We start from the raw sequence: 14,339 nt of genomic DNA on the forward strand, positions 1-14,339 counted from the left end.
ATGTCTCCGAACGGGTAGCGGTCATCCTGAAGGGGGAGGGCAAACAGGCAGAGGTCGTTGTACATATTGGTACTAACGACATAGGCAGGAAGGGGCATGAGGTCCTGCAGCAGGAGTTCAGGGAGCTGGGCAGAAAGTTAAAAGACAGGACCTCTAGGGTTGTAATCTCGGAATTATTCCCTGTGCCACGTGCCAGTCAGGCTAGAAATAAGAAGATAGAGCAGCTAAACAGCTGGTGTAGGAGGGAGGGTTTCAGTTATCTGGACCACTGGGAGCTCTTCCGGGGCAGGTGTGACCTGTATTAGAAGGACGGGTTGCATCTAAACTGGAGAGACATAAATATTCTGGCCGCGAGGTTTGCTAGTGTCACACGGGAGGTTTTAAACTAGTATGGCAGGGGGTTGGGCACTGGAGCAATAGGTCAGAAGGTGAAAGCATTGAGGGAGAACTAGGGAATAGGGCCAGTATGGCTCTGAGGCAGAGCAGACAGGGAGATGTTGCTGAACACAGCGGGTCTGGTGGCCTGAAATGCATATGTTTTAATGCAAGAAATATTACGGGTAAGGCAGATGAACTTAGAGCTTGGATTAGTACTTGGAACGATGATGTTGTTGCAATTACAGAGACCTGGTTGAGGAAGGACAGGATTGGCAGCAAAACATTCCAGGATTTAGATGTTCCAGGCAGGATAGAGTGGGATGTAAAAGGGGTGGCGGAGTTGCGCTACTGGTTAGGGAAAATATCACAGCTGTACTACGGGAGGACACCTCAGAGGGCAGTGAGGCTATATGGGTAGAGATCAGGAATAAGAAGGGTGCAGTCACAATGTTGGGGGTTTACTACAGGCCTCCCAACAGCCAACGGGAGATAGAGGAGCAGATAGGTAGACAGATTTTGGAAATGAGTATAAACAACAGGGTTGTTGTGATGGGAGACTTTAACTTCCCCAATATTGACTGTGACTCACTTAGTGCTAGGGGCTTAGACGGGGCAGAGTTTGTAAGGAGCATCCAGGAAGGCTTCTTAAAACAATATGTAGACAGTCCAACTAGGGAAGGGGCTGTACTGGACCTGGTATTGGGGAATGAGCCCAGCCAGGTGGTAGAAGTTTCAGTAGGGGAGCATTTCGGGAACAGTGACCACAATTCAGTAAGTTTTAAACTGCTGGTGGACAAGGATAAGAGTGGACAAGGATAAACAGGGTGAATGTGCTAAATTGGGGGAAGGCTAATTATAATAATATTAGTCGGGAACTGAAGAATCTCGATTGGGGGCGGATGTTTGAGGGTAAATCAACATCTGACATGTGGGAGGCTTTCAAGTGTCACTTGAAAGGAATTCAGGACCGGCATGTTCCTGTGAGGAAGAAGGATAAATACAGCAAATTTCGGGAACCTTGGATAACGAGAGATATTGTAGGCCTCGTCAAAAAGAAAAAGGAGGCATTTGTCAGGGCTAGAAGGCTGGGAACAGACAAAGCCTGTGTGGAATATAAGGAAAGTAGGAAGGAACTTAAGCAAGGAGTCAGGAGAGCTAGAAGGGGTCACGGCAAAGTTATTGGCAAATAGGGTTAAGGAAAATCCCAAGGCTTTTTACACATACATAAAAAGCAAGAGGATAGCCATGGAAAGGGTTGGCCCACTGAAGGATAGGCAACGGAATCTCTCTGTGGAGCCAGAGGAAATGGGCGAGGTGCTAAATGAATACGTTGCATCAGTATTCACGAAAGAGAAGGAATTGGTGGATGTTGAGTCTGGAGAAGGGTATGTAGATAGCCTGGGTCACATTGAGATCCAAAAGGACGAGGTGTTGGGCGTCTTGAAAAATATTAAGGTAGATAAGTCTCCAGGGCCTGATGGGATCTACCCCAGAATACTGAAGGAGGCTAGAGAGGAAATTGCTGAGGCCTTGACAGAAATGTTTGGATTCTCACTGTCTTCAGGTGATGTCCCGGAAGACTGGAGAATAGCCAATGTTGTTCCTTTGTTTAAGAAGGGTAGCAAGGATAATCCAGGGAACTACAGGCCGGTGAGCCTTACGTCAGTGGTAGGGAAATTACTGGAGAGAATTCTTCGAGACAGGATCTACTCCCATTTGGAAGCAAATGGACGTGTTAGTGAGACGCAGCATGGTTTTGTGAAGTGGAGGTCGTGTCTCACTAACTTGATAGTTTTTCGAAGAGGTCACAAAGATGATTGATGCAGGTAGGGCAGTGGATGTTGTCTATATGGACTTCAGTAAGGCCCTTGACAAGGTCCCTCATGGTAGACTGGTACAAAAGGTGAAGTCACACGGGATCAGGGGTGAGCTGGCAAGGTGGATACAGAACTGGCTAGGTCATAGAAGGCAGAGAGTAGCAATGGAGGGTGCTTTTCTAATTGGAGGGCTGTGACTAGTGGTGTTCTGCAGGGATCAGTGCTGGGACGTTTGCTGTTTGTAGTATATATAAATGATTTGGAGGAAAATGTAACTGGTCTGATTAGTAAGTTTGCAGACGACACAAAGGTTGGTGGAATTGCGGATAGCGATGAGGACTGTCAGAGGATACAGCAGGGTTTAGATCGTTTGGAGATTGGGCGGAGAGATGGCAGATGGAGTTTAATCCGGACAAATGTGAGGTAATGTATTTTGGAAGGTCTAATGCAGGTAGGGAATATACAGTGAATGGTAGGACCGTCGAGTATTGAAAGTCAGAGAGATCTAGGTGTACAGGTCCACAGGTCAATGAAAGGGGCAACACAGGTGGAGAAGGTAGTCAAGAAGGCATATGGCATGCTTGCCTTCATTGGCCGGGGCATTGAGTATAAGAATTGGCAAGTCATGTTGCAGCTATATAGAACCTTAGTTAGGCCACACTTGGAGTATAGTGTTCAATTCTGGTCGCCACACTACCAGAAGGATGTGGAGGCTTTAGAGAGGGTGCAGAGAGATTTACCAGAATGTTGCCTGGTATGCAGGGCATTAGCTATGAGGAGCGGTTGAATAAACTCGGTTTGTTCTCACTGGAACGACGGAGGTTGAGGGGCGACCTGATAGTGGTCTACAAAATTATGAGGGGCATAGACAGAGTGGATAGTCAGATGCTTTTCCCCAGGGTAGAGGGGTCAATTACTAGGGGGCATATCTTTAAGGTGCGAGGGGCAAGGTTTAGAGTAGATGTACGAGGCAAGTTTTTTTACACAGAGGGTAGTGGGTGCCTGGAACTCGCTGCCGGAGGAGGTGGTGGAAGCAGGGACGATAGTGACATTTAAGGGGTATCTTGACAAATACATGAATAGGATGGGAATAGAGGGATATGGATCCAGGAAGTGCAGAAGATTGTAGTTTAGTCGGGCAGCATGGTCGGCACGGGCTTGGAGGGCCGAAGGGCCTGTTCCTGTGCTGTACATTTCTTTGTTCAGAAACTGAGGAACCTTGTGGTTTTATTCTCTTAATAAGTACCCGGGATCTCAAACTTTGTCTACTTCAAACCAAAAGTTACTGATCCTAATTAGATTGTGCCAAAACATGGGGCTCTGGCCCAGATTCGTAACAATAGGTGATCAAACGCTTGATCAATGAGGTAGGTTTTTAAGATCATAAAGAAAAAATTAGATGGAGAAGCAGAGATGTTTTGGGAGGGAATTACATAGCTTAAGACTTATGGTTTAAGAACCAATCACCAGTGCTCTGGTGAAGGATTTTTGAGGGTACACAAATGGCCATAATACTGACACTGGGTTCGAAAGGTAAAAGGAAATAAAGCTCCATTTCCCATCACAAACATTAGTTACATTCCTCCCAATTGAAAGTAATGTGTTTAAATTGCACTTTTTATCGCAAGTATTCAGGAGGATTAAAATCTAGTTTTATTAATTGCTGTATACTGAAGTTAAAGTTTCCTTTTATTGCAAATTGAGTGATTTACATTAATTTGAATAAATATTTGATTTGCATCTGAATTCATAAATACATTTAAATTGTTTATGATATTTTAGGGTAACTTTAAAATTTGTCCAGATCCATGTATTGACCTTTGACCTTTTCTCCAGGCTGCCAAAGAAGCTCTTGCACAAAGTGTACTCGCTGAAGTGCCTCAACAAGTGGTGTGCTATTTCAACACACGTAAAATGTCTCCTCCAAAAGAACAAAAACCTGAAGACCTTCTGGATTTCTAGTTGACGGACAATTGTCCTTCAAAACTTAGACTTGTCTCTGTGCCATTTAGCTTGTTAAGCTCTTGTAAATTCGTGAAACAATTGCCTCTGGTTAGTCTATTCTAAAGGAAAAAGTTAACAAAGTTGTTCCTCCCCCTACTGTGTGACTAATGTTTTGATTTGAGGCTTGATTTGGGGCCTCTTTCGAAAATGAGTTGTTTGATTGGTCTACTCTTGTGATGCAAGTTATGGGTGTGTCTGGCTGCATGTGATTCCATTGCTTTGCACAAAGCTGATCTAAAGGTGCTTGAATTGGGACATGGTATTACCTGAGCACCTTTTCATGTTCAGCTGCATGTCATAGCCTGGGGTTGCTCCACCAACTAAGTTAATTAGCTTTGCCATTCCCAGGCTATTAAGGGAATCGTTCAGTCAGAGTTCTTGCTCGAGACTGTGCGAAGCATGGATAGTGATTGTGTGAAGCTGAGGACAATCCAGCTCTGATAGTTCCCTGACCCTATTTCTAAAAAAATCTTCCACGTGAAAGTGGCCACTTGGATGAGACACTTGAACAGGCTGTTTGTTCCTGTGGACCTGTACAGATGCCTCCTTATTCAAAAAAGGAGGGGCATGGGAAGGAAATTAAAATATATATATATATTAAAAAATTAATGCTGATTCCATATGATGTCTAGGTAACTATATGGAGTTGACCCAGGATACAACAATAATCCACATCATTAGAGCAGCTCCTGGTGTGAGCAGACATGAAGTGGCGATTTGCAGTGCATGAGAGGAGAGAAGTAGAAAGCAAATGAAAGCACTTTTGTTATAAGTTGGCATTTCCCGTATTTTCCATTACATGCAATAGCTTTCTGTTGAATTATTCATCCAGACATCTCTGCACCACTTTCTTCCCCAGAAACATGTTTCACCTCTAAATTGATTTCTTAAATGTTTAGCAAAATTTACATTATCATGTTTAATTATTCTAAAACAATATTCAACATAGATCTTAAAATGATTTTGTTTTTGCTAAGCTTTACAGAAGATTATTTCTGATGGTAGGCAGAGCATACTTTTACAGTGGTCTCATTTCCCCAGTTTTGCCAATTACACGCATTCAGTATAAATATCAGGTGTAACATTGAACTGGAAAATGACTTGTGTAGTGTGCTTTTAATATAGCACCATGCAGTACATTCTATTAAAAGCTTCAAATATTTAGCCAAAATTACCCAAGAGTAAAAATTAATAAGGAAAAGCTAAGCTGTTAGAGTTGTTTCAAAAACAAAGAAGTATTTGCCAATGAGAGTTGATGAAAAATGCTGGTGGCACGTTTTGCAATAAAGAAACCATGAAAACATAATTTTCCGTATGCTGTTTGTTTTAGAGCTCATCTGTTAATATTGCTGGCAAAATTACTTTTTAAAAAAATATATATATTTATTAAAGTTTTCAACAACACAATTTTTTCCCCTTACAAACAATAACACCCCCCCCCCCCCCCCGGTAAAAAGATAACACAAAATCGCACTGAGCAAGATATATACATGGCAAAATGGTATATTTACATAGCTTTATACACTGGCTCTCTCCCGCACGTGCCAGTTTCCCCCACCCTTCATGTTATCTCCTGCTCCTCCATCCCCCCCAAGCAACGCCCCCCCCCCGCCCCCCCAGGGTTGCTGCTGCTGCTGACCGACCATCCTCTAACGTTCCGCGAGATAGTCTAGGAACGGTTGCCACCGCCTGTAGAACCCCTGCGCAGACCCTCTCAAGGCAAACTTAATCCTCTCCAGCTTTATGAACCCGGCCATGTCGTTTATCCAGGCTCCACGCTGGGGGGCTTCGCCTCCTTCCACATTAGCAAGATCCGTCGCCGGGCTACTAGGGACGCAAAGGCCAGAATGCCGGCCTCTTTCGTCTCCTGCACTCCCGGCTCATCCACTACTCCAAATATTGCTAGCCCCCAGCTTGGCTTGACCCGGACTTTCACCACCTGAGATATTGCTCCCGCCACTCCTCTCCAGAACCCCTCCAGTGCCGGGCATGACCAAAACATATGGACATGGTTCGCCGGATTCCCTGAACACCTTCCACATCTGTCCTCTACCCCAAAGAACCTTCTCAACCTCGCCACCGTCAAGTGCGCTCTGTGAACCACCTTAAATTGTATCAGGCTGAGCCTGGCACATGAGGAGGAGGAAATAACCCTACCCAGGGCATCAGCTCACAAACCTTCCTCGATCTCCTCCCCCAGCTCCTCCTCCCATTTACTCTTCAACTCTTCTGCTAGCGCTTCCCCCTCTTCTTTCATCTCTTGGTGTATTGCCGAAACCTTGCCCTCCCCGACCCATACACCCGAGATCACCCTATCTTGAATTTCTTGTGCGGGGAGCAACGGGAATTCCCTGACCTGTCGCCTCACAAAAGCCCTCACCTGCATATATCTAAATGCATTTCCCGGGGGTAACTCAAACTTCTCCTCCAGTGCCCCTAGGCTCGTAAATGTCCCGTCAATGAACAGGTCCCCCATTCTTTTAATCCCCGCCCGATGCCAGCCCTGGAACCCCCCCGTCCATCTTCCCCAGGACAAAACGGTGGTTACCCCTGATCGGGGACCACACCAAGGCTCCCACTGCACCCCAATGCCATCTCCACTGGCCCCAGATCCGTAACGTTGCCGCCACCACCGGGCTCGTGGTATACTTTGATGGCGAGAACGGCAGCGGTGCCGTCACCAACGCCCCCAAGCTCATTCCTTTACAGGACTCCATCTCCATCCTCTTCCATGCCGCCCCCTCTCCCTCCATAACCCACTTGCGGATCATCGCACATTTGCTGCCCAGTAGTAGCTCCCTAGGTTTGGCAGCGCCAACCCTCCTCGGTCCCTACTGCGTTCCAGGAACCCTCTCCTTACCCTCGGGGTCTTATTCGCCCACACAAACCCCATAATACTCCTACCTACTCTCTTGAAAAAGCCCTTGGTGATCACGATGGGAAGGCACTGAAACACAAACAAAAACCTCGGGAGGACCACCATTTTGACCGACTACACTCTACCCGCCAACGAGAGCGGTAACATGTCCCATCTTTTGAAGTCCTCCTCCATTTGGTCCACCAACCTCGTCAGATTCAGTCTGTGTAGGGCCCCCCAACTCCTGGCTATCTGGATCCCCAGATACCCGAAACTCCCCACCGCCCTCCTCAGCGGTAGGTCCCCTCTTTCTTGGTCCCCTGCCTGTAATACAAAAAGCTCACTCTTCCCTACATTGAGCTTATAGCCCGAGAACTCCCCAAACTCCCTCAGAGTCTGCATGACCTCCACCATCCCCTCCATTGGGTCCACCACGTACAGCAACAGGTCATCCGCGTATAGCGACACCCGATGCTCTTCTCCCCCTCGGACCACCCCCCTCCATTTATTAGACTCCCTCAGTGATATGGCCAAGGGTTCGATCGCCAATGCAAACAACAGGGGGCACCCCTGCCTCGTTCCTCGGTGTAGCCGAAAGTACTCCGACCTCCGCCGGTTCGTCACTACACTCGCCACCGGGGCTCTGTAAAGGAGCTTAACCCAGCTGATAAACCCTCCCCCGAACACAAACCTACGCAGCACCTCCCAGAGGTACTCCTACTCTACTCGGTCAAAGGCTTTTTCCGCGTCCATAGCTGCCATTATCTCCGCCTCTCCCTCCTCCGATGGCATCATTATTACGTTTAAGAGCCGCCGCACGTTAGTGTTTAATTGCCTGCCCTTTACGAATCCCGTCTGGTCCTCATGAATCACCCCCGGGACACGATCCTCGTGGCCAGCACTTTTGCCAATACCTTAGCGTCCACATTGAGGAGCGAGCTCGGCCTGTACGATCCACATTGTGGGTCTTGTCTCGCTTTAGAATCAAGGAAATTGTCGCCTCCGACATTGTCGGGGGCAGGGTCCCCTCCTCTCTTGCCTCGTTAAAGGTCCTCACTAGTAGCGGGGCCAACAGGTCTACGTACTTCCTGTAGAACTCCACCGGGAACCCGTCCGGCCCCGGGGCTTTCCCCGCCTGCATACTCCCCAAACCCTTGCTCAGCTCCTCCAACCCAATTGGTTCCCCCAAACCAGCCACCTCTTGCTCCTCCATCCTCGGGAACCTCAGTTGGTCTAGGAATCGTCTCATCCCCTCTTTCCCCCCCCCCCCCCCCCCCCCCCCCCCCCCCCCCCCCTTCCCGGGGGCTGGGATCTGTACAGCTCTTCATAAAAGGCCTTGAATACCTTGTTTATTTTCGTTACACTCCGAACCGTGGCTCCCCTTCCATCTTTGATTCCCCCTATTTCCCTCGCTGCCGTCCTCTTACGGAGCTGGTGTGCCAGCATCCGACGAGCCTTTTCCCCGTACTCGTAGGTCGCCCCCTGTGCCTTCCTCCACTGTGCCTCCGCCTTCCCCGTGGTCAACAGGTCAAACTCCGTCTGGAGCCGTTGTCTTTCCCCAAGTAATCTTTCCTCCGGGGCCTCTGCGTATCTCCTGTCCACTCTCAAAATCTCCCCCACTAACCTCTCCCTTTCCATGCCCTCTGTCCTCTCCCTATGAGCCCTGATGGAGACTAGCTCTCCCCTGATCACCGCCTTCAACGCCTCCCATACCACCCCCACTCGCACCTCCCCGTTGTCGTTGGCCTCCAAGAACCTTTCGATACACCCCCTCACCTTCCCACACACCACCTCATCTGCCAGCAGTCCCACATCTAGTCGCCACAGTGGGCGTTGGTCCCTCTCCTCGCCCAGCCCCATTTCCACCCAGTGCGGGGCATGGTCCGAAACGGCTATGGCCGAATACTCCGTCCCCTCCACCCTCTGGATGAGCGCCCTGCCCAGAACAAAGAAATCTATCCGGGAGTAGGCTTTGTGTACGTGGGAGAAGAAAGAAAATTCCTTGGCCTGCGGTCTCGCAAACCTCCATGGGTCCACTCCCCCCATCTGATCCATAAACCCCCTGAGCACCTTGGCCGCCGCCGGCCTCTTTCCCGTCCTTGACCTGGAGCGGTCCAGTGCTGGGTCCAGCACTGTATTGAAGTCCCCTCCTATTATCAGGCCACCTACCTCCAGGTCCGGAATGCGCCCCAACATGCGCTTCATGAATCCAGCATCATCCCAGTTCGGGGCGTATACATTTACCAACACCACCCACGTCCTTTGCAATCTACCACTCACCATCACATATCTCCCTCCATTATCCACTACGAGTCTTGGCCTCAAATGACACATGCTTTCTCACCAAAATTTCCACCCCTCTATTTCTCGCGTCCAGTCCCGAGTGAAATACCTGTCCTACCCATCCCCTTCTTAACCTGACCTGGTCCGCAACCTTCAGGTGTGTCTCTTGGAGCATAGCCACGTCTGCCTTCAGTTCCTTCAAGTGCACGAACACTCGAGCCCTCTTCACCGGCCCATTCAGGCCCCTCACGTTCCACGTTATCAGCTGGATTGGAGAGCCGGATTGGAGGGGCTCTCACCCCCCCCCCCCCCCCCCCCCCCCCCCACCGCCGCGACCCCCCCCCCGACTAGCCATCTCCTTTTCTGGGCCAGTCCCATGTCCGCGTCTCCCTCGCCCTCCAGTTCCCCAGCCGGGGGACCTCCGTCCCGACCACCTCTTCTGTGTCCCATTCCCTTTCGGCCAGTGCAGCAGCAACCCTCTTCCCCCCCCCCTCCCCCCCGCTAGACCCCTGTCTAGCTTTTTTGCTCCCCCCATATCACTCCCGTAAGTCAGCTGACACCTGCTGACCCCGGCTTCCCCCGCCGTCCCTTTGACCCCCCCCCGTGTGGGAGTCTCCCAATCAATCCTTCATTCCCCTTCCCGCCTTTCTTCCCGCGCGCGGGAAAAAAAACCCTGCGCTTTCCAAAGCCTGCCCCGCCCCCTCTGGCGCAGCTCCTGTCGCGGCCTAGTCTCTCTCCCCCAGCCCATATAACATTTCCTGCGCGTGGTTGACCCCCTATATACAACAACCATCATACTTCAACCCTCAAACACCCCCCCACCCTCACAAACCCTCAGTTAGAGTCCAGCTTTTCAGCTTGTATAAAGGTCCACGCCTCTTAAGGCGTTTCGAAGTAGTAGTGTTGGTCCTTGTATGTAACCCACAGTCGCGCTGGCTGCAGCATTCCAAATTTCACTCCTTTCCGATGCAGCACCACTTTGGCCCGGTTGAAACCTGCTCTCCGCTTGGCAACCTCCGTGCTCCAGTCCGGGAAATTCGGATCTCTGCATTGTCCCACTTGCTGCTCCGTTCCTTCTTGGCCCATTTCAGGACCCTCTCTCTCTGTCCGTAAACCAGTGAAATCTCACCACCATCGCCCTTGGCGGCTCAGTTGCCTTGGGCTTCCTCGCCAACACCCGGTGCGCCCCGTCCAGCTCCAGCGCCCTCGAAGGGGCCTCCGCGCCCATCATCACCCGATCATCGTGCCCGCTTATGCCGCGGCATCTGCCCCCTCCACTCCTTCTGGGAGACCCAGGATCCTCAGATTATTTCTCCTCGACCTGTTCTCCAGGTCTTCGAGTCTTCCCGTCCACTTCTTGTGTAGCGCCTCGTGCCGCTCGACTCACCGCCAGGCCCAAGAGCCCGTCCTCATTCTCACTCACTCTTTTCTGGACCTCCTGGATCTTCACCTAGTGGGCCTTCTGGGTTATCCCTAGTCCTTCAATTACCGCCAGCATAGGCGCCAGCATCTCCTTACGCAGCTCCTCGAAGCAGCGCATGATGAATTCCTGCATCTTCTCTTTGTCCCTGGCCACCGCCATTTTGCTTTTTTTCCCTCGCTTCTCCCGCTGCTCCAATGCCGCTTTTTTGGCCGTTGCACTTCGGGTCCGGTCCATAAAAGTCGGTCGGGGACCTCTCTCTTCTCTTCCCCACGGGTTGTCTGTGAAAAAAAAAATTCCGTTGGGGTTCCTCTAGCAAGCCCGAAAGTCCGTAATCGCGGGAGCTGCCGAATCGTGCGGCTTAGCTCCGCATAGCCGTAACCGGAAGTCCTGGCAAAACTACTTTTATTGCAGCTGATGCCTAAAGATCTTTTTTATTTACATCTCATTTTTCAAACATTTAACTAATACTTGGGGCTACTCTCTCATAATGAAGATTATCAAGCTTGTGCTCCAAGCTATCAGATAACAAAAATAGGCATTTTTGCTTCAATTTCACAAAATAAAATCAGAATAACCATTGCATTTTTGGTGAGGGGATGGATGAGAGGGAATGTTGGGAGAAAGATGATAAATCTATTTGGAACAAGTTTGGAAAGTCTGGAAAAACTCAGTTCTTCATTTGCTTTCAGCATCTACGGGGGGGGGGGGGGGGGGGGGGGTTCAATGGACCGTTGGGGTGTTGACGGCCTCTGAGGTGACCAAAGATGAGGTACTGTCTGAGCTGAAAATGCTGATTTAACCTGTGTTTAATGCAAGATGATCTACATACTATTGAAGCTTGCACCAAGAATGGTGACCTGGAGCCCTAAAGGATGGATTGCCACTTTTGTATTGGCTTTTTCCTATTGCTTATTATGAAGATGGTGGACATTGACACCGACAACTGGAAGACGGTCCGCCGATGGCCACGACCAATGGTGCTTGACTGCTTGAAGGTACATTGCAAAAGACTATCACAAGCAGAGAGCTTTGCTGGCCAAGAAGGGGTTCCAGAGAAAACTGAGATCAGCCCACTGTCTTCCTCTGCAGCAAAATGCGCCACAGCCTGCAGGGGGCAGTTTGGAGCTGCATCCTGAGTGTAGCGCACAGGTGAGTTTTAAAGCAGTGATTTTTTTTTTCCCCCACTGTTTCTGTCGGGACTCCTCTCAATCTTCCAGGCAGAGGTCTCTTTTATGGTGGTGGTGGGGGGGGGGGGTTCTGGTGGTGGTCTTTCTTTTGGAGGCGTTGCCTCTCTTATTGGAGGGATCTGGTGGGGGGGTGGTCAGGATTTGCATTGTGGGGGCTAGGAGGGCCCTCCAATGGATGGTGGAGGTGGGCAGGATTTGCATTGTGGGGGCGAAGGGGGCCACCAATGGATTCTGGTGGCTGGCCCACCACGTCAGGGCCACGCTGGGAAATACCTGCACCAATTCTCACCCACGTGAATCCAGGTCTACAGAACCGCAGAATCACACGGGCTTTGAGAATCCGGTGCCCGACAGTTAATAGGATACAATTGGGTCAATTTGACCTATTTGCACCTTCTCGCTGGTGTGGGGCTAGAAATTTGACCAAACAAAACCAAAAAACTGCTAGTAACACTCAGCAGGTCAATCAGTATTTGGCCGAGAAACAGAGAACATTTCAGACTGAATAATATTCAGCACTCTATTCTCCATTGGTCTCAGAACATGGAAGCATATCTATTCCCCTCCAATTAGCTCCTGCCGCTTCTTTGCACCACCTTGTCTTACAATAGAGAGGAAAGTATATCCATGAGTATTGTGGAGTATGTTTGACTAATGTGGCTATCTGATTGAATAGCTGACTGTGTGTGCGAACTGTGTGTGCTAAATATGTGAGAAGACAAGGTGAAGCAAATGGTAAATGGCTCCGTACTGATCTATGGGAGATGAGTGAAAATGATACGGTGATCTGAGCAGTGGCTGTGGCTATGGCTGCGGTTGGTAGGATAGAATTGTATTCTATGCCTCGGATATGTGCAGAGATTACACATCGGGTGGGGGGTGGGGGGGGATTGATCTGATTTTGGAGGGTGGTTGTGATTTGTGGTGATCAGTTGAGTTACGTTAACTCACCACTGAGTTAAACCAGGTATTAAACTAACATTTCCACGGTAAGTATGCAGCTCAGTCCCATGTATCTAGCCCAAGTCTCCATCATGATCCCAAAGTCAGAGACATTCGTGGAGGTTCCCAGGGAGTGGAAATCAACATTGGAAGTTTAAACTTCCTGAGCAATTTCCGTCCATCTCCCAACTTGTGACCCATCTCGATGGTCCAGTCATCAGAAGATTTGGCACATTGTAACGACACCCAGGCTTCACTAACAACACAAAAACAGTCAATCGATACACAATTAAACACCGAACAATTGAATACTGTAGATAGGGTATCTGAAGATGCATTTTCTGATGTAATCATTTGTGAGGACATTGAACATCTTACAGAACGGCATTCAAGTCTTGGGGCTTGACTCCTGGCATTAACCAAATGCTCCTTCTTGCTTTAGATGATATGACTGGAGGACCTACTTTGCCCTACAAAGAAAGGACATCATGACTCTCAGCACCTGCTCTAACCACATGCATCGGCCCTTTAAAAGGTGCAGGTTCATTTTACATGCTGCAGGCTTATTTTGCACACACAGTACATGCAGGTTTTATGGGGGGCTAGCTGCCCCTGATGATGTGCCTAGCTAGTCAATAACAGTTCTGGCTGGGCACACTGGTCGCTGAAATCAGTCTGAAGCTGTTTAGTCATTTGCATTGCAATGAGTAAAGGCAGGATAACTGCGCTTTGCCATTTTGGATCAGTATTTGGAGGCTTCCCAATTTGATCTTCCCTTATCTTTACCTTTGAGTTTTGATTTCTACCCTCCAATTATCTTTCTATCAATGTGGCTACATTCCCCCTCTATTTCACACCCCTCATCTTTAAGTTGTTGTGCAATACCTTGTCCCATACTTTTGTAACATTAATTTTAAAAAATGCAGTTCATTTCTTTCATTGATTTTTTTTTAAAAAGAGGATGGCTCTAAACTCAGTTTGGTGGCATGGTGGCACAGTGGTTAGCACTGCTGCATCACAGGGACCTCTGTTCACTTCCAGCTTCGGATGACTGTGTCGAGTTTGTACATTCTCCGCATATCTGCGTGGGCTTCCTTTGGGTGCTCCGATTTCCTCTCACAGTCAAAAGAAGTGCGGTTTAGGTGGATTGGTCATGCTAAATTGCCTGTAGTGTCCAAGGTTAGGTTGGATTTTGGAGTTATGAGGATAGGGTGGGGGGAGTGGTCTGAGATAGTGTGCTCTTCCAGAGGATCAGTGCAGACTCAACGGGCTGAATGGTCTCCTTCTGCACAGCAAGGATTCCAAATACAAACTTTTAGAAATATGTACAAACTGACCCTGATGCAGCCTCCCACATTTTTATTAAAAAAGAATAAGTATCCTGATTCAATTCATTAAGTAAGTGACATGGTTGATGAATATATCTTTTGTATGGATTCCCCCAGGCC

General features: G+C 49.0%; 1 protein-coding gene across 2 annotated transcripts in view; it reads left to right on the forward strand.

Moving 5' to 3' along the window:
• LOC140385622 (copine-3-like) overlaps nt 1-5,505 on the forward strand; it is a 122,900-nt gene extending 117,395 nt beyond the window's left edge. For both annotated transcript variants that reach the window (XM_072467955.1, XM_072467954.1), the window contains exon 16: nt 4,032-5,505. In XM_072467955.1, coding sequence (XP_072324056.1) covers nt 4,032-4,157 — 126 coding nt within the window. In that variant the 3' untranslated portion in view covers nt 4,158-5,505. The remainder of the gene's footprint in view (nt 1-4,031) is intronic.
• Nucleotides 5,506-14,339: the final 8,834 nt, after the last annotated feature.

Source organism: Scyliorhinus torazame, chromosome 11 (assembly GCF_047496885.1).
Source record: "Scyliorhinus torazame isolate Kashiwa2021f chromosome 11, sScyTor2.1, whole genome shotgun sequence".
Taxonomy (NCBI): Eukaryota; Metazoa; Chordata; class Chondrichthyes; order Carcharhiniformes; family Scyliorhinidae; genus Scyliorhinus; species Scyliorhinus torazame.